The 25,923-nt window shown below is 38.8% G+C and overlaps 1 protein-coding gene across 1 annotated transcript in view; it reads left to right on the plus strand.

Moving 5' to 3' along the window:
- Window positions 1-22,748, plus strand: part of LOC128869363 (putative nuclease HARBI1) — a gene marked incomplete at its 3' end in the record, with an annotated part of 35,346 nt that extends 12,598 nt beyond the window's left edge. Inside the window, exon 2 of the mRNA XM_054111903.1 lies at window positions 22,567-22,748. Coding sequence (XP_053967878.1) covers window positions 22,567-22,748 — 182 coding nt within the window. The remainder of the gene's footprint in view (window positions 1-22,566) is intronic.
- Between the last annotated feature and the right edge of the window lie 3,175 nt (window positions 22,749-25,923).

Below are 25,923 nucleotides of genomic sequence, written 5' to 3' on the forward strand. Positions count from 1 at the left end.
AACATTTGCTCCTTCTCATTGCATTAACATTCTCTGGTAACATGCCTCCGTCAATAACATAATAGAGGTTTTCTACAATTTTTAAATTAATGGAAATTTCCGGAAATAATTCGTAAAATGTTGACTTTCTTGTTTTTCGCAGTTCACCATCTTCAAATACAGGAAGTGGATATGGTGACAATTCGTTATTCATATAATTTTTAAGTTCTTCGTCGGTTTTTTTAAAAGCTCAAATACGTTGAAACAGCCGTAATGGGTCAACAGGAATAATCTCGTCATGAATTTCAATTTTGTTATTTTTCGATTTATATTAGATTTGCAAAACCTGTATTGAGTTCCATAAGATGTTCAAAAAGCAATTGTGTTACCGCTTGCTGTAATAACGTATGCCAGATGCTATGTGATCAATTGTATTTTCAGCATATATGGTAGAAAGAGCTTCTTTTATCCCACTTCCAGCCATAATATAACCAATGGAGCCCATGTAAGACATAAGATATATAATGATACGATACGTTGCTACGTGAATTGGTTTTCCTTCCGGGTACGGCCAGACCAGTTGACGCCCGGCTGCTTCCGCTGCATGGGCTTTGTCCATCGGGTGGGAGAATGCAGGGCCAAAAAGGATCTCTGTCGAATGTGCGGGCAGGAAGGGCACAGAAGTGCAGGTTGCGGCAAAGTGCTTACCGCAAGGCAATACCAATAAATCCGGCGCCGGAATGGATAGCACATTATAGTGGGCAGTGTTATTTCTCACTAGAAATTAACAACCACAAGGAAATATATATTTCATACAAGTTTGCACCAACAACCAAGCGCTACTAGCAGAGAATGTTAATGCAATGAGAAGGTGCAAATGTTACTGCGAGCTTTTTTTAGTACAATGGAGATTTGAAAGATTTGTAATAAGGTCATTTAGCACACCGAGTTTATAGACACCTCACTGACTTTTGCCCACACAAAAATTAGAAACACCACACATTTTTCACCTCAACACACAACACATTTCTCACCTCGACATTAAACCAATTAAATTTTTACTATTTTCGTATTTTTGAAATAATAAGCGAATACGTAAAATTTATTACATATTTTTTTTTCAATTACATTAAAAAAAAAACGATTTAAAAATAAAAATTTATAAAAAAAAGTTTGCGCCGGGAATTGAACTCGAGTCTAACATGTGGCGAGGAAAAATAGGCGGTGCGTTTATTTCTTCGACTGCTTATTTTTTGACCATTTTGTTACTTTTGAAATGATAAGCGGATTCATAAAATGTATTACAAATTTTTTTACGATTACATTAAAAAAAAAAAATTTAAAAACGAAAAAAAAAATGTGTGCCGAGAATTGATGGCGAGTCACGTGGGGAGGATAAATACGCAGAGCGTTTATTTCTGCGCCTGTGAACAAAAGGTTTTGTGCATGCGCGCGACGCGAATAAATTTTAATAAAGTTCTGAAAGTAATTCATGAAGTTTTTCATTACACACATATGTACATAAATGAACGTATACTTTATATGTAAATAAATGATGGTATATGAAATATACATAAGTACATAATATGTATGTACATGTCAATAGGAGGTATTTGCATTCAGAAAAAAAGAACGGTTTAAGATAAATCAACACTTATTTTATATTGTATGTCAATTTATAGTTTATGTATTCGACAGCATTTACATACATATGTATGTATGTACATTTGTATATGAAAAACAATAATGCACAAGCGCAAGAACATCATATCACATATGCAAGTATGCCCAAATAACCTTGACTTATGTATGTACACATGTCATACCACATCACATTCTTACAAGAAATCAAATACTCATGCGCACTAGTGAACGAGTTTCTTTCTAACAAGTGCAAAAACAATTCTGCTCTATGTATGCATATATACCGACTTTATGTCCTAGCATATATACATACATACATATATACCTACTTGCCTTCTAAACTTCCTACAAAATAATTGTATTCATATGTTACAACATCCATGCACGTTCATACATTCAAGCATACATATATGTACATATGCGCGAGCACAGCGCTCCCTTCTTGCTTCCGTGTACTTTTGTCTTTCACCAGTCGATATTCCTAATATTGTACTTACAAAAACACAATACTTTGATAGACGCAAAAGCAACAGCAAGCACAACGCGATGGCCGCTTTGCCACCACACATTCTAAAATGTTCTAGAACACAACAAAAACACATACATACCTCACATGCGCATGTCGCCCAAAGCTAAAGTCTAAGCCTAGCGACTACAAAAACAAAATACATTCGTAGACGCAGTCGCAGCGGCCATGATTCTATCAGCGACGGCGCTGAACAATTTAGAACAAAAACAAAAAGTTCATTCATAAGTTCGAGCTCATATTTCAATTTCATTCATAAAACGACCCGCCATATGCCAATTTTCGCGACCATTCGAAAATAGTCAATATTGGAATATTTCGCGTGGAATTATTTGCCAATATTTGATAAATCTTAAATTTTTGTCATGTCGAGTGGCCGCGGCTCCGTATGTATGTATGCACCCTTATATGTATGTAAATATGTCTTCTAACTGTGCGACAGTCGCGAGTTAATGCGACTTCCAGCGAATCACACATTGCTGTCCGCAAAGCCGCATATATGTACCTTATGATCAGAAAGTACCGGGAATGTTTAAATTAAACAAAACAGAGTTAAATTTAAGGCAAATTTATATTATCTCCTTCAAAATTTGACCCGTCTGAAGCAACACACATGTGCCAACGTTTAACCCAGTCCTCCAAACACCCGCGGCAGGCCGATTTGTATTCTCTTTGATCAGTGCGATGGCGCGTTATCATCATGCAAAATCTGAGGATTGGTTGCTCACATTTCCGGCGGTTTGCAACACACAGCATCTCTCTAAGGTTTCAAAACGGATAAATAATATTCTCTATTGACTGTCTGGCCCGATGGAAGGTACTCATGGTGGACTATGCCTTGGCAATCGAAGGAAGCAGTCAACATCACCTTCCCGGTTCTTTTTGCTCATAGGGTATACATATCCCATGTGTCAAGTGTGCGCAGAAGCTTGTGTTCTGGGTTTGTTAGAATGGTGGTAGTTTGTACATATATTTATACACATATGTGAGTATGCGCGTTAGGCTTCCTGGATGGATATTAGAATATTTTCTCATCAATATGTGTATGTAAGTAGTTGAGATTTGACTGAAGAGATTAAATATAGGAATGCATATTCATATGATTGACTTTATGGCTGTTTTACATATAAATCAATTCAAATGAATAATGTTATATAGAAAATAAATTTCTAAATAAATTTCTAAATAACTGGTATTAGAAAAACCTGAATACACTATTTTAAATCAATTTCAATTAAACCAAATATAAAAAATGAAATAAAAATATCGAACAAAAAACTGTGCACAGGATTTGAACCTGAGTCAAATATGAGACGATGTACTGCATACACAAAACGTCTTTCACGATTGCGCTAATCTACAATTATTAATGATGTTTTCTAAATCACTCATTTATTCGATTCGCAGTTTTATTTGCACATATTCTGCGTTAGTTGAAAGTTTGTATGCGTAATTATATGAATATGCATGTGTGTATGCGCGTTTGGCTTTCTGGACGGATATTAGAATGATATTTTCTCATCAATATAATTTGGATTTGATGAAATAGATTATAGATATATGTACATATTTTCTGTTTTGATTGATTTATATAAAAGTCAGGTCATATCCAGTATGAACTATTTTATACCGAAAAAAAATTTCCATTTATAAAATACAAAAAAAAACAGTATTTTAAAGAAATTTTAATTAAAATAAACTCAAAAATTTTACCAAACTTTCCTGGTTTGAATTGTAAAAAAAAAATGTGCAAGAAAAAAAATATGACTTCAGGACTTGAACCTGAATTATATACGTGCCAAAAAACAAAACGAATAATTCCGCCGACTTTAGCTTCTGCACCACAAACTAACTGCCGCGCGGGCTTCTTAATCGCAAATTTATTCGCTTCGATTTCCTTAGTAGTGTGCCGAAAAATCTTATGAACTTCCTCAGTAGTCTGGTAAACGCAGAAAATATCTGAATTCTTGTCCTAGCGTGGTAAGTAAATATAGAAACCCTCCACTGGCGTCACTCGCGTGGTAAATATCTGCAATTCGCCACTCGTGAGCAAAGTTGAATTTGAAATGACCTTATTATGAATCTACAAATTAGAACTCGAAAAAAGCTCGTTTAACATTTGCTCCTTCTCATTGCATTAACATTCTCTGCTACTAGGTAGGCAGTTCTATTTCTCATTGGAAATTAGGAACTACAAGGAAAATATATTTCTTACAAGTTTGCACCAACAAACAAGCGCCACAAGATATACAGTGCTTTTTCTCACTAGAAATTAGCACCCACAAGGAAAATATATTTCCTACAAGTTTGCACCAACAACCACGCGCTACATGGCAGGCAGTGCTATTTCTCATTGGAAATTAGCAAGCACAAGGATATATATATTTCTTGCTAGTTTGCACCAACTAAATAGCCTCACAAGGTAGGCAGTGCTTTTTCATACTAGAATGTAGCAACCACAAGGCAACACTCAGGGAAAAAAATCACAATCGCACAGCACACGTCTAGTCGCTTCGGCAGTCACACTGAGAATGAGTAGATAGGGACAGCGTCCGATTGTTTTTGCGTGGGTTCCTACCGACGACGACCCGACACCACGGTGCTCAAAAGCACAACGGATCAATTCAATGCGTTGATCAGCGCCCCAAAAATGCAAAAAGCATTGAAGGTACCAATTGGCAGCGTTAGTGGAGCGCGTGGGGGCTTTCACCTCGGATTAGAGTTATAGTGAATGAATTAATATGATCGATGTGGAATATTGTTTTTAGTAGGTTCCCTGCCCCCATATATGAGCTTTTGAAAGATGTTAGAAAAAACAATTTATACAAAAACAACAACAAAAAAATTGCTCACATGTGATTCACGAACGTACGCGACCAAGTTCAACGCTATACGTTTTAAATTTTATCAAATAACATGTACGTACATTACATGAACTTACAAACTAATTGATATCAGGTCAGGACCAGGTAGAATTTTGCTTCGTAACTTTTCTCGGCTAAGTTTTGCTAGAAAATTAAACTGGATTGACGCTTATCTAGTTCATACTTAACAACTAAAAATAGTCAGTCTGGCAGCATTGTAAAACAGACTTCAGTGAGAGGTCCGTTAGAAATATTTGTCATAGTACAACAACAACTGATATCAATGGTACAAAACCGAACGTTACAGAAATTCTGTAAACAAAGTTGCAGAAAAATTAAAATAAATTGATCTCAACTAAGCGTGTATTTACGTTCAAGTTCTTGGTTAATTAAATACGAAAATATGGCTTCAGGCTCGAAATTTTCGGCAGAAGAAATCGAAAAAATGCTAGAAGAAAGTGATGATGGGATTTAAGCGATAGTGATGAATATTTACTACATGAAAGTGACGAAGAAAGGTCACACACCTCTGGAAGAGAGTCAGAAAACATAAGTTGGAATAAAAATGAAGAGTACATTTTGCAGGAAGACGAAAATTCAGATGGAATAGAAGCTACGGCAGAACCCGACCCTAGGGCAGAACCTGAATTATTGTGGTTGGAAGATGTTTTGGCTATTGGACGAGAAAAATTTACCGGAAGATCAGGTGTTCAGGACATTGAGTCCATTATTGATAAAAAAAGGAGATATTAGTGTCCTACAAATTTATTAATATTTTGTTTCTAATGACGTTATCGAATTTATGGTGAACAAGACTTACAATTATGCATTGGTATTACTAATGGGAATTGATAAGAAACCATCCATCGAACTTATTCGAAAATGAACGCATTGAACTATAATCCATCTATGTCATATACTAGGGTTTCATAAATTTTACGTTGTGGGCACTTTAAGGATAATCAGCCTCATAATCAAAATATTTTATACTAGCAACCCGCCCGGCTTCGCACGTGTATAAAATATATATCTTATGTCACTCACTGAAAAAATGATTAAAATCGATCCAGTAGTTTTGGCTTATTCATTAGTGCCCGTGGCCCGCACGCGTTAAATTTGGAGTAAAACAATTCCCCTTTCTTTATAGCATGAAGATTTCCTGCTATCTGTGGAATATCTAAATTCATACCCTACACCTTACCATATTTCCTTTTTGCATTTTTACATATGTATTTATTTTATTTTTACAACAATTAATATATTACAGAATGTCTTTATATACAACGTTCATAGCTTTCTTGTCATTAGACAATACAAACATGTTTTCTCTAGAGGTTACTCTTGAAAGAGCGACATACAGTTGGCCATGTGAAAAACAGTCAACGCTCAAATCTAAGCCTGCAACGTTGAAGGTTTGACCCTGAGATTTATTAATGGTCATTGCAAAAGATGTCTTTACCGGAAATTGTGAGCGTTTAAATTGGAATGGTAGATCCGATGGTATCAGAGGGATTCGGGGAATCAATACATCTTCGCCGGTACCACATCCTGTGAGTATTGTGCACTCTATTATGAAAGTTTTCAGTGATTTTACCAGCAAACGCGTGCCATTCAAAGTTTAGGTGGATTTAGGTTTCTTAATAAAATAACAGGACAACCTATTTTCAGCTCCATTTTGTGAGGAGGGAGTCCAGACGGGTTCAAAGAATTTAGAAATTCTGTAGGAAAATGAACAGCTTCTTCCAAATCGAGAACAGTATCGACCGAGTAGTATATTTTCGTCGGTGCCTCAATCTTTGAAATAATCAAGTTATTTACTTTATCTACTTGTTCGTTTGATGGTGACAGAATAGCTCTTTCTTTAAACCAAAAAATTGCCTTATAACTTAAGTTATCAATGTCAGGATAGACATTGTTGACTAACTCTTGGATGTTGTCTACCAAAACACAATGGTTTTCTAGGTTAATTCTTCCCTCACTTTGTGTTAATTCTCCATTGCCAACTTTTAGCAGCATCTCTGGAAATAGCCTGTTCTCACGTGAAGATGACGAAACCCTCATATTAGTTTTAAGCTCTAATTTATTGGCATGCAACCAAAGGTGGGATCTTTTTAGCGAAGCATTTATTTCATCAGTACGTGTTACTCGAGTCACAACTGGTAGTATTTGACGGAAATCTCCTGAGAACAGAATTGTACATCCACCCATAGGTGAATTTTTGTTGTGCAAATCGCGTGTTGTCCTATCCAGTGCTTCCACAAACGTCTTGTTTGACATGGTAGCTTCGTCCCAGGCTATTAATGAGCAGCCACGCATCAATTTTCCTGTATTGCTCTGCTTAGAAACACTACAGACGCTGTTATCATCATCGCTGGCGATTTTCAGCGAGAGCTTGATTGTAGAGTGTGCGGTTCGGCCTCCTTCCAAAAGAGTAGCGGCAATGCCGGATGACGCAACAGCTAACGCAATTTTTCCGGTAGATCTCAATTACTAATTACTGATGAAATATCTTGAAAAATATTGTTTTTAATTATATGCTGTAAAGAGCCATATACATAGATCTATATGAAAACAGCATTGTATTTAAGGTATTTAATTGGATAAGGATTAATGTTGTACCCATTTGTTGAAATCGCTTCGAAAATAAGCTATTAGTTGTCGTAAAAAGTAAATGACAAAAAATGTTATTGTATGGAATCGATAGCAAACTAAACGCGCTCCGAATCAATAAAAACTATTCAAAAACTGCATTTTAATTATGTGCGATTTACTAATATAGAACCTGAAAATAGCGTTTTATTTCGCTGTAAAATTGTATGTACATTTAATTACATGGAATTCAGTACATACATATGTACATACGTCCGAAATGAAATAATGCGAGCGACTCGTAAATACATACATACATACGTCACCATACGATGTAATTCAACATTAATGAGGTGTGGTGAGATTATCGCTTAACGCCTGTTGCTTCATTCGGTTGACAGCGAACAAACACACAAACAGCTTTTTTGGAAAAAGAGCTGCTTTTGTTTAAACAATTTTGGTTAAATAACAAATAAATCAATTTTTTTTTTTCATGCAGGACGAAAGTAAATATTTCAAAGTTAAACTTCCAGAAAGTTTCATTTTAATTGGTTGATTCGTTAATGATTTATGGCCGTGAAAACAAAAAATTTATGTTTTTTTTGCCACATTTTGACCGATTGCCACGCCCCCTTTATATATTTCTTCACATTATATAGATATAAACCTTCCTCTTCAATCAATCTATCTTTAAAAAAAAACCGCATCAAAATCCGTCGCGTAGTTTTAAAGATTTAAGGGTATAAGGGGACATAGGGACAGAAAAAGCGACTTTGTTTTATAATATGTAGATAGTGATAAAATTCAACGATTTATTGACATCATTATGGCAAAATTTCGATGTCTGTATATGCCACGTCATCAAGGTAGATTGCGTATAAAAACGTATATTAAATCTAAGGCCAGCAAATATGGGATCAGAATTTATAAAATGTGTTCGGTAAATAGTTACACATGGTCTTTTTTTTTGTTTTGTTTTTATTTATTTGTTTATTGTCTTTGAATGGATACATTCTTACAGACTATATTAAGCTAATGTATAATAGTTTAGTAGTTACTAAGAAAAGAACGATTTAATATGATTGACTAAGATGCCATACGGCCATGTAAAATCAGCCCCAAAGAATTGAAAAACATATTTAAATCTCCACGTGCCCTAGGAATCGGATCATTGACCCCATAGTTGGTTCTCGAGAAGCCAATTTTAAAGCTTTCGTACTGTCGGAGCCCCATATTGGGTATATTAAATTGAATTTTACTTAAAAGTCAAGGACAATCAATAGATCCAGAAATGATACGAATAATAAATGAGCACGATAGAATAGATCGTCTGTTATCAAGTGGTTTTAAGTCAATCAATAAACATCGACAGCGGTACGATGGTACAGGTTCAGAAAAGTTTAAAGATCGGAGCGCAAAACGAAGAAAAACTTTCTGAACTCTCTCAATGCGATTAGACAGACCTATTTGGTACGGTCTCCAAATAACAGCGGCATATTCTAATCTTGATCTAACAAAAGCATAATACAATGTTTTGAGAGTGTGTGGGTTGGTAAATGCAGAATAATTTCGGCGTACGAATGCTAGCATCGCATATGATCGTCTTATGACGTGGTTAACATGGCTAGTGAAATTTTGTTTGATTTAGCATATTTTACGTGAAAGCATTTGCTGATATTTAGTGACAAACGGTTTAACTAGCACCAGTTCCGGACATTGTGCAAGTCGGTTTGCTACTTTTCAGAGTCACTAACACTGTTAATAACCGCAAATATTTTAAGATCATCAGCATACAACAAGTGTTCAGCAAAAGAAAAGCAAGAACCAATATCTTTAATAAAGAGTATAAAGAGAAGGGGTCGTAGAATACTTCCCTGTGGGATACCAGAGGACGCAATAAATGCACGGGATGTCGTATTATCAACGGCTAAACTTCAGTGCCTGTTGGATAACTATGATTTGATCTACGACAAAAACGTGGAGTGTATACTTAATGACGCAAGCTGCGACAGGAGTATTCGGTGCGATACTTTGTCAAACGCTTTAGAGAAGTCTGTATAAATTGTATCAACATGAGATCTGTTCTGGAAGGCTGAAATGGAATAATCATTGAAAATAGACAAATTAGTGACAGTGGAGCGACTTGCAACGAAACCATGCTGGTTGGTAGATATTAGGCCTTTGACAGCAAAATATTACTTGTCATTCACTGTTATCTCGAAAAGTTTCGAAATCGGTCTGTAATTGCTAACATCGTTTTTATTTCCACTCTTCAATATAGGCGTAACGGAAGTAAATTTCCCGTCGTCAACAAAGATACCGGAGGACAACGATTTATTAAGTATAATTGCAAGACGCTCAGCGAGACACAAGCAGTTCTTCTGCAAGACCCCCGAAAGGCCATCCGAGTCAGTTTTCGATGTAGGCTTGAGCTTCTTAATACTCTTGACGACATCAGTAACAGATAGGTACAATGTCCCAAAATTAAGAGGTGAAAAACTATTAGAGGGCAAACTAGACTCGAAGTCTAAGTCGGGTTCAAAATTAGAGCAAAAAATGTCGGCAAATAAATTGGCAGATTCTATGGCAGAATTTGCACATTTACTATTATAAAAAACATTGTTTGGCACCGTTGAGCAAGACTTTTTTGATTTGATAAATTGCCAAAAGGCCTTCAAATTCCAAATAATATTGTTTTCGAAATTCAAGATGTAATTTCTATATAAGAACTTGTTCAAACAGTTAAATTCTTTTAAATGGCATTGAAATTTTGAGTAGTGCATTGGGTCTCCAGACCTTTTATGCAGTTTAGAAAATTTGTTTTTTAGATTCTTTAGATGCCGAAGCCGTTTGGTATGCCAAGGTGTCTTATATACTTTCTTATGATAAATAGGAATGTGATTCAAACACAGCTCAGAAATCTTAGTCTTAAAAAAATGAAAACAAGATGTAGCATCATTGTCGTGGAAGGCATTATCCCAGTCAGTACTTAATAAAATTTCGTTAAAAATTGAGAAGTTGCATGAGTTGTAGTTAAATTTGATGTTAGGCCCATCGGATAACTCAGAAAATTCATAAAATTTCAACTCAAGAGAAAGAGGAACATGATGTCTATCAGTTAAATATATGGGAGCAATGCCTTCCGCCAATGTATAGTTGATGTTATTTGAAATAAACACTAGATCTAGGATTCTATTAAGGTTATTACAAAAACCATTAATTTGTGTTAAATCAATGCTTCAAAAGCTATCAATGACATGAATTTCGGCTGAAGAATTTACGTTAGAAGCCATAAAAGCAGCCGAGTTTCTAAATGGGGGCCAACTCAAGCGACATAAATTAAAATCACCGAGGACACAAAGATGACTGTCACCAGCTATGCTTGATGCTAATGACACAACATTGTCAGCATGTGCAAAGTATAAATAATCCTATTCGGCGGAACGTAGGATGCACACACATAAACTGTTCCAGATGAGCCATAAACACGTACACAAAGCTGATCGATGAGTGTGTCAGAATTGGTAAGTGTTACCAATGATGCCCGAAATTTTCTCCGAACACCAATGAGAACACCACCTCCTCTGGAACATCCAGATTTGACAGGGTCTCGGTCTTTACGGAAAACATCGTACAAATTGAGGTGAAAAATTTCACAGTCGAAAAAATTTTCATTCAGCCAAGATTCAACGAATACAAAAATATCAAAGTCTAAGAAAAAACTTTTCATATACAACGTGGAGAATTTAGTCCTAAGACCAGATATATTTTGAAAACACAATTTTAGGAATTTATTACTAGCGATGGAGTTAGCTGCAGCAGTTACGGAATTACAGGTGGAGTGACGTATTTTTGAAAAAAAGTGAATGGCCGAATTTTTACGTTTGCAGGCCATATATCCGCATTTAAAAGCTTATCATAAGAAAACTCAGAAACGCATAGCTTAAACTTGATTTTCTTGAAATTCTTTACGAGGGTATCCTTTTTGATGAGCATATAGCAGGAAAGAAATTGTCGGTCAATTTCTGCATGTTTCGCAACATAGTCCACAATATCGGCTGCTGTCACAGTGTTTGAGAATGACGATATGTGCAGCCACTTTATGTTAGGAACTACGCTTAATTCATTATTTTGGTTTGAACCGATAACTAAAGGTTGTTTAACCTTTTTTCTATTAGCTCTAGTTACGGTTTTCCATTCACGTGTACGATTAGAGAGATCATTCGACCCATCAGTGAGCTGGCACTTCCAATTGAATGCGATTTGATCTAGGTGCAAGAGAAGCCGACGCTTTTTCGCAAGTTGATGTTGATGGGAGAACGGACATAGGTGCAGCAACAGCAGCAATTGGCGCCAGTTTCACTTTAGCTGTATTAGTAACAGCAGCGCTATAAGAGAGAGAGAGAGCTAATTGCAGCCATCGCACGAGCATTTTCTGATTTCAGAGCAGCAATTCTCTGATAATTGTTTTCCAACGGATATCTGATTTGTTTACATCATCAGCTGATGTTGATTTCGGCAGTTGTTGATGTGGTGATAACTGTGCACTTAGGTTAGCTGGATTCACTGGTACATTATCAGCAATCGCAATTTCATCATCCATGTTGATAGGAGCTGATGGTGCTCGAAGGGATTGACGTCGAATAGCGGCACACTTATCACAGATAAATTGCTTACCCGTTTTAATCAAAAATCCTAAGTCAACAGGTTGTAGATCAACACAATTTGAATGAGAAAGATCAGTGCACTTGTCGCACTGCACTTTCTCTAGTGTACGCTCGACTTTGTTGGCACATAGACACGACATTGTTAGTTCGGTAAAATATGCAATAGCTATAAAGAATAAATGTAATAAACTAGAGTCATTGTCTCATTAAGAAAATTACACAATGTCTAATTTTTGATGGTTTATGTTCATATTTAAAATTTCGATAGCGGAACAATCAAAAACACGACCGTTCACGTTTGCAACCTGGAAGTTTTTTTTTACATTGTGTCTTATTTTGTGTGTGTTGGTGCGAATTCCGCCCTGGAAGACCTTGACAAGCCAGGCTCAGTCGTTGTTAAATTATGTCTACCCCTTCTAAATGAAGGAAGACTAATAATTGTTGACAACTTTTACACCAGTCTTAGTTTGGTCATACTGATTATGGCCCACGCTCCGCCCTTGAAGACCTTGACAAGCCAGGCTCAGTCGTTGTTAAATTATGTTTACCCCTTCTAAATGAAGGAAGACTAATAATTGTTGACAACTTTTGCACCAGTCTTAGTTTGGTCATACCGATTATGGGGCACGCTCCGCCCTGGAAGGCCTTGACAAGCCAGGCTCAGTCGTTGTTAAATTATGTCTACCCCTTCTAAATGAAGGAAGACTAATAATTGTTGACAACTTTTACACCAGTCGTAGTTTGGATATACTGATTATGGGCCACGCTCCGCCCTTGAAGACCTTGACAAGTCAGGCTCAGTCGTTGTTAAATTATGTCTACCCCTTCTAAATGAAGGAAGGCTAATAATTGTTGACAACTTTTACACCAGTCTTAGTTTTGTCATACTGATTATGGGGCACGCTCCGCCCATGAAGACCTTGACAAGCCAGGCTCAGTCGTTGTTAAATTATGTCTACCCCTTCTAAATGAAGGAAGACTAATAATTGTTGACAACTTTTACACCAGTCGTAGTTTGGATATACTGATTATGTGGCACGCTCCGTAAGAATAAGACGGACTTACCGCAAGAAGTTTTTTTGAAAAAACTGAGAAAGGGGGAAGTCGTAGCTAGACAGTTAAATTGTTATGTCATAGTTCTCGAATGACACGATAAGCGTGATGTGCTAATGATATATAGCTATGCAGCTATAGCCACGAGAACGAAATGGTATCTACGTTTAACTGGTGTGGTGCCGAAACATTAAAACCTAAGATAACAGTTGACTACAATGACGCCTAGAAAGGCATAGATGTAGCATATCAGCTTAGTTCTTATTATTCCCCGTTAAGGAAAAGTATGACGTGGTATAAAAAATCGCATATGACCTCATATTTCAGGCTACTATTGTTAACACACGCGTAATACACAATGAAATTACACAAAAAACACTCACTATACTACAAATTCAAGAAATAATTATTATATCGTGCAAGGCCTCCAACACAAGCAAGTTCTTCCACCAGTAGCCATCGACTAACAGAAATTCCCCGAAATGATGAAAAACTTGTTCGAAAGCGATGCTCTGCATACTATAGGGGATATAAGAGCTGCTGGAAGCAGTCCCCTTCGAGCCAAACTTGTAAATACTGAGTGCAAGATTTGTAATAATGCTTTTTATCTTACTTGTTTCAATGAAAAACAATAAAGCAATACTTTAATAAACTCATTTATATGTAAGATAGACTCTTTGATTTTTGCATTTTATCGCTAAGGTCATAAGCGCATATTTAGGTAAGTCTTTGCAAATGTTACAAAACAAGTAAAAAATTGCTCATTTATGATACATGAGCGTATAAGACACGGTACAAAATTGGTGAAATGAATCATATATGATTCATGGGACAGGGAACCTGTTAAACTACAATATAAATTGCAATGTTTCCCAAAATTTTTTTGAGCTCTCCATTTTTTCATTGCTTAAACAAATTATTATAAAAAAGTAATGTTTGACCATATATTTTCATTTTAAACAGTAATTTTTTTTATTTATATTATAAATCATACCTGAGTATACATGTAGGAACATTTTTCAAAGATACCTGTGTAAAAATAGCAGTAGGGATCTCGAACAGCTAGAAAAACGTGGAGTGGAGAGTGGAGCGACAGCTGCTATGTACAATGGAACTTCTTGACCAGTTTAATTATAAATGAATTGCACTCTATTGTGTACATTTAAAAAAATAAGGTAATTAATTACGACTAATGAAAAGAAATAAAAATATTAATACAAAATCTGTTTATTTAAATATAAGGTTGTCATAAAAGTCTTGCGGTATTTTTATTGAATTTTCAATTGTTCATAAAATTGGTTATTATAATGCGATTTAAGTCAAATATGCGCCGTTTTGTTCGATGACGAGTTCCCAACGAGATGCCAACTTCATAATGCCCCTCTTATAGAAGCTCGCTTCCCTATTGTCAAAAAACTCGGAGAGCCAATTTTCACAGGACTCTCTTGAGGACAACTTCCGACTACCAAGCTCGTTCGCCATGGACAGAAATAGGTGGTAATCACTTGGTGCGAGATCCGGACTATACGGTGGATGCAAAAGAACCTCCCATCCGAGCTCCCGGAGCTTCTGGCGCGTCACCAAAAATGTGTGTGGCCTGGCGTTGTCCTGATGGAAGACAATTCGGCCTCTGTTGATCAAAGATGGCCTCTTCTGCATGAGTGCTGCATTCAAGCGGTCCAGTTGTTGGCAGTACAGGTCCGAATTGAGCGTTTGGCTATAGGGGAGAAGCTCATAGTGGATGATTTCCTGCCAATCCCACCAAACACACAGAAGAACCTTCCTGGCCGTCAATCCAGGCTTGGCCACCGTCTGGGCAGCTTCACCGCTTTTCGACCACGACCGTTTGCGCTTCACGTTGTCATAAGGGACCCACTTTTCATCGCCAGTCACCATCCGCTTCAAAAACAGGTCGATTTTGTTGCGATTCAGAAGCAATTCGCATGCATCCATACGGGCAAACATGTTTTTTTGCGTCAAGTCGTGTGGCACCCATATATAGAGCTTCTTTTTGAATCCAAGCTTCTTCAAATGGTTTATAACGGTTTGATGACTCATGCCCAGCTTTTGGCCGATGCTACGGCTGCTACTATGCTCGTCTCTTTCGATCAATTCAGCGATTTTATCGCAATTTTCGACGACAGGCAAGACTTTTTGACAACCTTATATATTACATTGTTGTCTACATCAAATATTTGTTTCTACTTCATCTATCTGTATAACAGGTGAAGTATTGGAACAACTATTTCCGCTGCACTGTAAACATGATACACTGCAGTATAACACATCTCCACATCCCTTTTTGCAATTACAAACTAACATTTGCAATATCTGAATTTGTAGGTACACTCTTTTAAGGTGCTCAAATGCTGCATCAGTTGTTGGAAGCAGTGATGACAAAAGAACACTCGTATTTGTGGCTGTAGCTTGTATAAAAGAATTGAACCTCAAATCATCAAATCATGAGTTTTGGACGAAGCGCCATATAAACTCAAAATACATGGTACACCTGCTTGCAATATATTATTGGGGTCTTCATTGATATTTTTAAATACTCTTACTGAGGCGTTTAAATCAATCCGTTTCTCAAAATTTTTGGCAATCTTAATTTGTCCTTTATTGAAAAACGCAGAATCAGTGTCACAACCCGTAGAGGCATGTAAAAAGAGAATATGTTCTCTACAATTTGGTAATGATTTTTCTAAACATTTCGATGAGAATGTCTTCTGTTGAACTTTGCCTTGGGATTGTTTTAGAAAATATATTTCACGATCTTTATCTATCAATGCCGTAAATATCACTAAGATATCGATATCTTCTGAAACTATAACAACATCTTTTGATTCCAAATTCATTTTCGTCTCAACAATTAATTTATCGGCATCGCTTTCCGCTTGGCATGAAAAATATTGTTGTCAGCTAATTTAATTCTCAACATTTCTATCAAGCGAATTTTATTTTTACTATTTGTCTAAAATTTATCTTGAGCAATTTTTAAAGGCATATGCTCATCAAATTCAATATCTCTACATTTATTTCTTAATGCGCGACGATTCCGTTCGGCTCAGTTAATACTATATTTTTCATACCCATCAAATACCACGTATGTGTTACTATTATAATTATTTTTTAAATATCTTACATAATGGTCACATATCATTGCAAACGTTTCATTTAATTGCCATTTACAACGATGTAGTAACATGCCTCCGTCAATAACATAATAGAGATTTTCTACACTTTTTAAATTAATGGAAATTTCCGGAAATAGTTCGTAAAATGTTGATTTTTTTGTTTTTCGCAGTTCACCATCTTCAAATACAGGAAGTGGATATGGTGCCAATTCGTAATTTATATAATTTTTAAGTTCTTCGTCGGTTTTTTTAAAAGCTCAAATACGTTGAAACAGTCGTAATGGGTCAATAGGAATAATCTCGTCATGAATTTTAATTTTGTTATTTTTCGCCAATAAAGAATTTATTTTATTTTTCCTTGGCAATTTTAATTCATTAGCTCAATATTATACAAATGTAAATTCCAATCTCCCATACGGGCCGCAGCAATGAAGTCCTTCAATATTGTAACCATTCGAAAATAAGTAATCCATAGTTTTGAAGTTTTATTTTTATTTTCAAGCTTAAGTAGCTTATTTTCAAAATTTTTGTAAACGTATGAAATCCGTGATTTTCAGTTATTTCAGTGTAGTTGAACATTTCTAAAATCATAGAGTTATCTTCATCATTCAGTAGATTTGCAAAACCTGTATTGTGTTCCATAAGATGTTCAAAAATCAATTGTGTTACCGCTTGCTGTAATAAAGTATGAGCACGCACAGCTCTAGCATACGAATGTCCAGATGCTATGTAATCAATTGTATTTCCAGCATATATGGTAGAAAGAGCTTCTTTTATCCCACTTCCAGCCATAATATAACCAATGGAACCCATGTAAGACACAAGATATATAATGATATTTTGCTGCAAGTGTCTGTAAGTCGCCTTGAGGCGGTTGTTTCAACGCGCCAGGCGGACCTATTCGGAGAATTTATCCCAGCTCAAGTATCAATTTAGTGTAGGGATGAGTGAATATAAGAAGATGCTAGTGAGAGTTAAGGAGGAAGAGTGGAGGAGATTTGGGGGGGAAAGTAGGGACGACCCTTGGGGACAGGTTTATAGGATGTGTCGGGGTCTTCGCGAAGGTGATACTGTGTTAGCGACGTAGAGAGGACGCGGCAATGTTCTGTTAGGCGAGTTATTTCCTCCGGCTGAGGGATAGGTTCCTTCTGCACACGAGGTGCCGTTTCTCCATTAGATGTTGGGGAGTTGGATTATGCGTTTGGCCTGGTCAGGTCTAAAAGGTCTCCAGGTCTCGATGGTTTGAACGGAGAGATGTGCAAATGCTTGTGGAAGTTCATTCCGGAATATCTGGAGGCCATTTCTGATATATGCATATGGGAGATATTTTCCACGCGTGTGGAAATTGGCAAGGGTCGTTATTCTCTTGAAGTCGCCCGATAAGATCAGGAGCAATCCTCGATCTTATCGTGGTGTCAGCCTCCTGCCAGTACTTGGAAAACTGCTGGAAAGGGTCATGTTTGAGCGGCTTCAGGAGCTAATTCGGAGTAATAGGTCTGATAGGCAGTATGGTTTTAGAAAAGGACGTTGTGTAGAATATGCGTGGATGTATGTTCAGAGTGTAGTTAGGGAGAATTACAAGGACATATTTATTGACTTGAAGGGGGCCTTGATTACTTGCGCTAGGACCGTGTATTAGAACGACTAGAGGAGCTCGCCTGTCCGAAAATTACTCTATGGCGGAGTTATTTTCGGACAGAAAAGCATCCATAGTAGGTTTTGGCGAAAGCGTGGAGATTGGGGTGGCTCGGGGCTCTCCGTAGGGATCCATTTGTGGCCCATTAATTTGGAATCTCATGATGGAATTCCTACTTCGGCAGTTAGAACCACTCTGTAAATGCTGTGCGTATGCGGACGACCTTCTCATTTTGGTGGAGGGTCGGTCACGTGAGGAACTGGAGTGAGTAGGTAGGCACATCCTTACAATTACCCACAATTGGGTGGTAGATGTGGGGGTGGCATATCGATGGACAATGCTGTTCAAGGGTAGATTGTCGCCGAGTCGTCCACCGATTGTCCGTTTGAAAGGGGTTAATATCAGGTATAAGACGCAAGTCAAATACCTGGGGTTAACAATGAGTGAAAGGATGTGTTTTACTCCACACATAGTATTATTGAGGAAGTGGCTGCAGGCAATTTCGTCGCGTGGTCAGATGTGACTGGGCCTTAGTCGACGTGCGGTTCGCACTATATATCGGGGCCTGTTTGTGGCCTGTGTCACTTACGGGGCCGCTGTATGGTACGAATCGGCGTTAAAGTCTGTTGGCAAACTTCATCTGATGGCGTACCAGCGCATTATGCTGCTTGCGTGCATGCCTGTATGCCGTACAGTAAGTACGGATGCGTTGCAAGTATTGATGGGTGCGCCTCCTCTTGACCTGTAAGTCATACAGCAATCTGTTGCCTTCAGGTTGAGAGGGAGGCTAGATATGCCACTGCCGCAGGAGCCATGGTTATTCGACAGTGATTTAGGTATTTAGAATGCAAAAGGTTGTTGAATGAGGGTGCGCTTCGTAAGTGGCAAGACCGCGGGTACAAAAGTTCCAAAGGCCGGGTGACATACGAGTACATTAGGGATGTTTCTTTTATCGGGGAAAATCCTGTCTTAGGATTTTCCCTAAGCCTAGGGTTCCTCCTTACTGGACATGGGCCTCTTAATGCGTATTTGCATGAGAGGCGCTTGTCTACAAGTGAGGAATGTGTATGTGGGTCGGCAAGAGAGGACTGGGTGCATGTCCTCTGTGAATGCCCGATGTACTCAGACATTAGGGATCTTGTGGGTGTAGGGATTAGCTGCACTGATGGACGGTATGATGTGAGCGGTGTGCTTGCCAACCGTCGGAATGTCGAAAAGTTGGGGCAATATGCGCGTGAGGTTTTTAGGCGGCGACGTAGTTCAAGGCGTTCAGTTGATTAGTTTTTAGCTATTCTTGTCTGTGTGTTCTGTTGTGGGATTGGGGTTTAGGCGTGGGGAATGTCCACCAGTCCAGAGCTGTATGGAAGTTCAACTGGTAGTAGCCTCGGCTCCGAGGTCTGACCGGAGACTTAAATCTGGTACCACGGGGAACAGGGGCCCTCGGAGCTTGCTCCGACCTGTTCTTGAGGTAAGCCCTTCGGGGAGTATCGTGGTGACTGTGGCTTAACACCTAAATGCGGGTAAAGCCTTTTGGCTCGATGTGGAGGTGTATTGCAACCGGGTGCCGGGTCCCATAGAGCGGCAGAGGGTTAGATAGACCTGGAACCCTACCAAGGTGGTTAGTGTGTCCATTCCACACTACCAATTGGTACCTTAAGTGCTTTAGCATTTTTGGGGCGCTGATCAACGCATTGTTGCTGTGCTTTTGAGCACCGTGAAGTCGGGCCGTCGCCGGTGGGTACCCACGTAAAAACAATCGGACGCTGTGCCTATTTACTCATTCTCAGTCTGACTGTTGAATAGCGCAGACGTGTCGTGTGCTGGACGGTGATTTGCGATTTTTTGCGGTTTTTCTTTGCGTTACCTTCGCGTGTGTTTACCGGTGCGATATACAGTTGTGCGAGTGACGCTACATCTTATCGTGACTGTACATTGTGCATTACCGAGTACCGTTGTGCAAGTGACGCAACTGTTTGCGTGGCTGTACAATTATTGTACAGCTTATATACTGTGAGCTAGCAGTACTGTGTGCTACAGCCATATTGCCATTCTTGGCAAAGGGGAAAAAGGGCGTCTCCGTTTGTGCGTGGGTACAGTGCTGCGCCAAGGTTGAATACCTTGTGCAGGTGCTGCTACTACAGCTTGTTGCGTTTTTGCCTACGGTCGAGCCCGGCGTTAGCTCCACTTGGGTCGACCCGTCCTTGATCGGGGAACAGTGTTCCGTTCTCCAAGGCATTGGTGGTAACCTTGCCAGACCTTTGGTTGGCGCTGTGGGCTACGCCCTTGCGCTTTGCTTTGGCTCGCCGCTAGGTGCAGCCGCTGTGTGCGTGCCTGTGCGGGGCTCATCCCTGCCGTGCAGTAGTTGCCGTCGCCCAAAAGTGATTTATTTTTTGCAGTTGCTCGGGAGGCCTTTATCCGGCGAATTCGGCAACCTAGGTGGGAGGGTCGTTTGGCTGTGCCCAAATTAGACGGTATACGGAAGAGGGCGAGCACCTCTCTTCCAGTCGGATCCGCGGTGCCATCGTAGGCAATGGACGATACGACCTCGTATCAAGAAGAAGACCGCTTGAGGCGCTGCGGTTCCGGTGGTAAAGGAGAAGGACGAGGGGAAGGTAACCCCTAAGTTACCTGAAGACAAGTCGGAAGTGAGTGGAAGCGAGGGCGCTTCCCAGGAGGGGTTGGGAGCGTTCGGGGGTGGTGCCGAACGAAACATGATTGCAGGCGGGTTTATGGGGCGGTTCCGAACCAACAAGGATGGTTATACCGGAGCCATCTTGGACATGGACGTTGTCCCGAAATGTGCGCCGAAGGAGCTCTTGGGCTACTCCTCGGAGTTCGAAGAGCTCTTCGTAGAGATGGTGGCGGAGATCGCCCATCTTCGCGTGCAATTAAATGCCACGAAGAAGATAAGGGAGGAAGCACCTCGGAGGACGGCTGGAGCTGCGCTGGCTGGTGCAGCGACGATCCCGGCCACTCAGGCGCCTGCATTGCCGATGTCCAAGCCGGTTGAGACCTGGTCGGTTGTAGTGAAGGGTAAGACCCCCACTACATCCAAGGAGGTGATCAAGAAGGTAGTGAAAGGGGTAGGGCCTTCCATGGGGGTTAGGGTGCGCGAGATGCGTCCGTTGAAGGATGAAGGTGCGATTATTCGCACCCCATCCGTTGCCGAGAGGGATAACTTGGCGAAGAATGCCAAGTTTTCCGAGGTGGGGCTCGATGTGAGCGTACGGCGTAAGCTGGGACCTAGGTTTGTGGTCCAGGGGGTCCATACGGAGATCTCCCCTGCTGAGTTCATGGGGAGCTTTTCCGTTTGAACCTGTAGGAGTTCAGCCCTGGGTGTCTGGAGAAGGACGTGAGGATGGTCAGCCGTCCTTGGAAGGTCAGCCCTGATGGGGTGACGCATGTTGTCCTTGAGGGTACGGACAGGCTAATCTCCGCGCTCTTGGAAGTAGGTCGTTGCTACGTGAATTGGTTTTCCTTCCGGGTATGGCCAGGCCAGTTGACGCCCGGCGGCTTCCGCTGCATGGGCTTTGACCATCGGGTGGGAGAATGCAGGGCCAAAAAGGATCTCTGCCGAAAGTGCGGGCAGGAAGGGCACAGAAGTGTAGGTTGCGGCAAAGTGCTTACCGCAAGGCAATACCAATAAATCCGGCGCCGGAATGGATAGCACATTATAGTACGCACAAGCAGAAGATAGGAAATGGAAATAGGCACCAAAATGTAGGCAGTGTTATTTCTCACTAGAAATTAGCAACCACAAGGAAATATATATTTCATACAAGTTTGCACCAACGACCAAGCGCTACAAGGCAGGCAGTGCTATTTCTCACTGGAAATTAGGAGCCACAAGGAAAATATATTTCTTACAAGTTTGCACCAACAAACAAGCGCCACAAGATATGCAGTGCTTTTTCTCACTAGAAATTAGCACCCACAAGGAAAATATGGCCCTTATTATGAGCAACATTCGATCTTCGACTGTAGTCGAAAGTGCTGATCGAACGAATTTTCATTTGGTATTATGGTGCTTATTCGTTGAAGAATAGGACTATTCTGAATTTCGATCGCTCGACGCATTTACAATAGATTATTTTTTCTCAGCTGATACAGCAAATTTAAATAAAAGAAAAACCGATTGTGTTGAAATTCTTTGCAAACAACATTCTTAAAGTTAAAAAAAGTATTTTTTGTGAAAATGAGTACAACGGAGTTGTGGTTCGACGATTCATCGGACGATGAAAGATTAGTGGAACTAGCTAGAAGTAGAAAACAGTTGAGGGGCGCATCCAACCCCCTAGAAATGGCTTCCACCTATATAAATGCGAAAAATCCAGGAGCTACTCATGACTCCATGGCTTTCAAGATGTCGCCATTAAAAGCGCATTTAGAGGAGCAACATCTCCATGGCCGTCGCAATACTTGGCTCCACCAATTGAAACTCCGTTTTTAATATTTTTTGTCTGTCTCAGGTGATGCTTGATACGCTCTAAAACCTTATTTAATGACGCCCTTCAGAAACTCCCCAGAAACTCAGAAGTGTCTCCACAAAGGACAAACAACAAACAGCATGCTAAAGCGAGAAGTATCATTGAGAGAACAATTGGAGTCCAGAAAAATCGATTTAGATGTTTGTTGCAGGCAAGAGCTCTTCACTATTCTCCAAAAAAAGCAACACAAATTATTAATGTGTGTGCAGCTTTGCAGAACATTTGCTTGTTTTATAATGTTCAACTTCCGGATGAAGAGTTATCCGGTGAGACCCTCAACGATGATGCTGAAGATATTGAAGTGGAGTCAAATAACGGAGAAGCAGAACACATAAGAAATGAAATTCTTAGAATATTATAGAAAAATCTAAAAAGTATTAACCAAAAACCTTTACGCCACAGTTTCTGTTTTATTTTTGTTATAAATTTTCTTTTTTCAATTATTCGTCATTCGAAAAAAATATGTATTTCAGTTACTCTACGTATTTCAGCCCATACCTGCCATGGGAAAATAAAAATGTATTTCTATAAACATCACCAAAAAAAAAAAAAATTTATTAACCTTAATCCATTTTGCTGCCGTTCTAACTGGTGGTCCCAAGCAGTTCAGCTTCGTTGTAAATTCCTCCCATTTTTTTGCTGCTTGAACTTTGGTGCAAATCCTTTTTCTAGTTGCTGTTTGGTACACACGACTTTCGACCTGCATAAAATTAACAAATTTTAGTATATATTTATTATTTGGTTACTATAAAACCATAAATGATCGCAAATAACTTACATTTTAACAAGTTTTCCCACAATACGCTACACAATCGAAAGCAAAATAGCATTCGACTCTAAATTCGGTATACAACGAAAATTTCGACAGGGTTGCACTGCTCATAATATCATTTTGACATTCGATTTTCGATCTTCGACAACCAACGAATATCGAATCCAACTTATAACAGGAGCCTATATGTCCTACAAGTTTGCACCAACAACCACGCGCTACATGGCAGGCAGTGCTATTTCTCATTGGAAATTAGGAACTACAAGGAAAATATATTTCTTACAAGTTTGCACCAACAAACAAGCGCCACAAGATATGCAGTGCTTTTTCTCACTAGAAATTAGCACCCACAAGGAAAATATATATATTTCCTACAAGTTTGCACCAACAACCACGCGCTATATGGCAGGCAGTGCCATTTCTCATTGGAAATTAGCAAGCACAAGGAAATATATATTTCTTGCTAGTTTGCACCAACTAAATAGCGCCACAAGGTAGGCAGTGCTTTTTCTTACTAGAATATAGCAAGCACAAGGCAACACTCAGGAAAAAAATCACAATCGCACAGCATACGTCTAGTCGCTTTGGCAGTCACACTGAGAATGAGTAGATAGGGACAGCGTCCGATTCTTTTTGCGTGGGTTCCTACCGACGACGACCCGACACCACGGTGCTCAAAAGCACAACGGATCAATTCAATGCGTTGATCAGCGCCCCAAAAATGCAAAAAAGCATTGAAGGTACCAAATGGCAGCGTAAGTAGAGCGCCTGGGGGTTTTCACCTCGGATTAGAGTTATAGTGAATGAATTAATATGATCGATGTGGAATATTGTTTTTAGTAGGTTCCCTGCCCCCATATATGGGCTTTTGAAAGATGTTAGAAAAAACAATTTATACAAAAACCACAACAAAAAAAATGCTCACGTGTGATTCACGAACGTACGCGACCAAGTTCAACGCTATACGTTTTAAGTTTTATCAAATAACATGTACGTACATTACATGAACTTACAAACTAATTGATATCACTTGATTCGTAACTTTCCTCGGCTAAGTTTTGCTAGAAAATTAAACTGGATTGACGCTTATCTAGTTCATACTTTACAACTAAAAATGGTCAGTCTGGCAGCATTGTAAAACAGACTTCAGTGAGAGGTCAGTTAGAAATATTTGTCATAGTACAACAACGACTGATATCGATGGTACAAAACCGAACATTACAGAAATTCTGTAAACAAAGTTGTAGAAAAATTAAAATAAATTGATCTCAACTTAGCGTGTATTTTAACTCAAGTTCTTGGTTAACTAAATACAAAAATATGGCTTCAGGCTCCAAATTTTCGGCAGAAGAAATCGAAAAAATGCTAGAAGAAAGTGATGATGGGATTTAAGCGATAGTGATGAATATTTACTACATGAAAGTGACGAAGATAGGTCAAACACCTCTGGAAGAGAGTCAGAAAACATAAGTTGGAACGAAAATGAAGAGGAAATTTTGCAGGAAGACGAAAATTCAGATGGAATAGAAGCTACGGCAGAAGCCGAACCTAGAGCAGAACCTGAATTATTGTGGTTGGAAGATGTTTTGGCTATTGGACGAGAAAAATTTACCGGAAGATCAGGTGTTCAGGACATTGAGTCCATTATTGATAAAAAAAGGAGATATTAGGGTCCTACAAATTTATGAATATTTTGTTTCTAATGACGTTATCGAATTTATGGTGAACAAAACTTACAATTATGCATTGGTATTACTAATGGGAATTGATAAGAAACCATCCATCGAACTTATTCGAAAATGAACGCATTGAACTATAATCCATCTATGTCATATACTAGGGTTTCATAAATTTTACGTTGTGGGCACTTTAAGGATAATCAGCCTCATAATCAAAATATTTTATATAAAATTCAACGATTTATTGATATCATTATGGCAAAATTTCGATCTCTGTATATGCCACGTCATCAAGGTAGATTGCGTATAAAAACGTATATTAAATCTAAGGCCAGCAAATATGGGATCAGAATTTATAAAATGTGTTCGGTAAATAGTTACACATGGTCTTTTTTTTGTTTTTTTTTATTTATTTGTTTATTGTCTTTGAATGGATACATTCTTACAGACTATATTAAGCTAATGTATAATAGTTTAGTAGTTACTAAGAAAGGAACGATTGAAGATGATTGACTAAGATGCCATACGGCCATGTAAAATCAGCACCAGAAGAACTGAAAAACATATTTAAATCTGCACATGCCCTAGGAATCGGAGCATTCACCCCATAGTTGGTTCTCGAGAAGCCAATTTTAAAGGTTTCGTTCTGTCGGAGCCCCATATAGGGTATATTAAATTGAATTTTACTTAAAAGTCAAGGACAATCAATAGATCCAGAAATTATACGAATAATAAATGAGCACGATAGAATAAATCGTCTGTTATCAAGTGGTTTTAAGTCAATCAATAAACATCGACAGCGGTACGATGGTACAGGTTCAGAAAAGTTTAAAGATCGGAGCGCAAAACGAAGAAAAACTTTCTGAACTCTCTCAATGCGATTAGACAGACCT

Source organism: Anastrepha ludens, chromosome X (assembly GCF_028408465.1).
Source record: "Anastrepha ludens isolate Willacy chromosome X, idAnaLude1.1, whole genome shotgun sequence".
Lineage (NCBI taxonomy): Eukaryota > Metazoa > Arthropoda > Insecta > Diptera > Tephritidae > Anastrepha > Anastrepha ludens.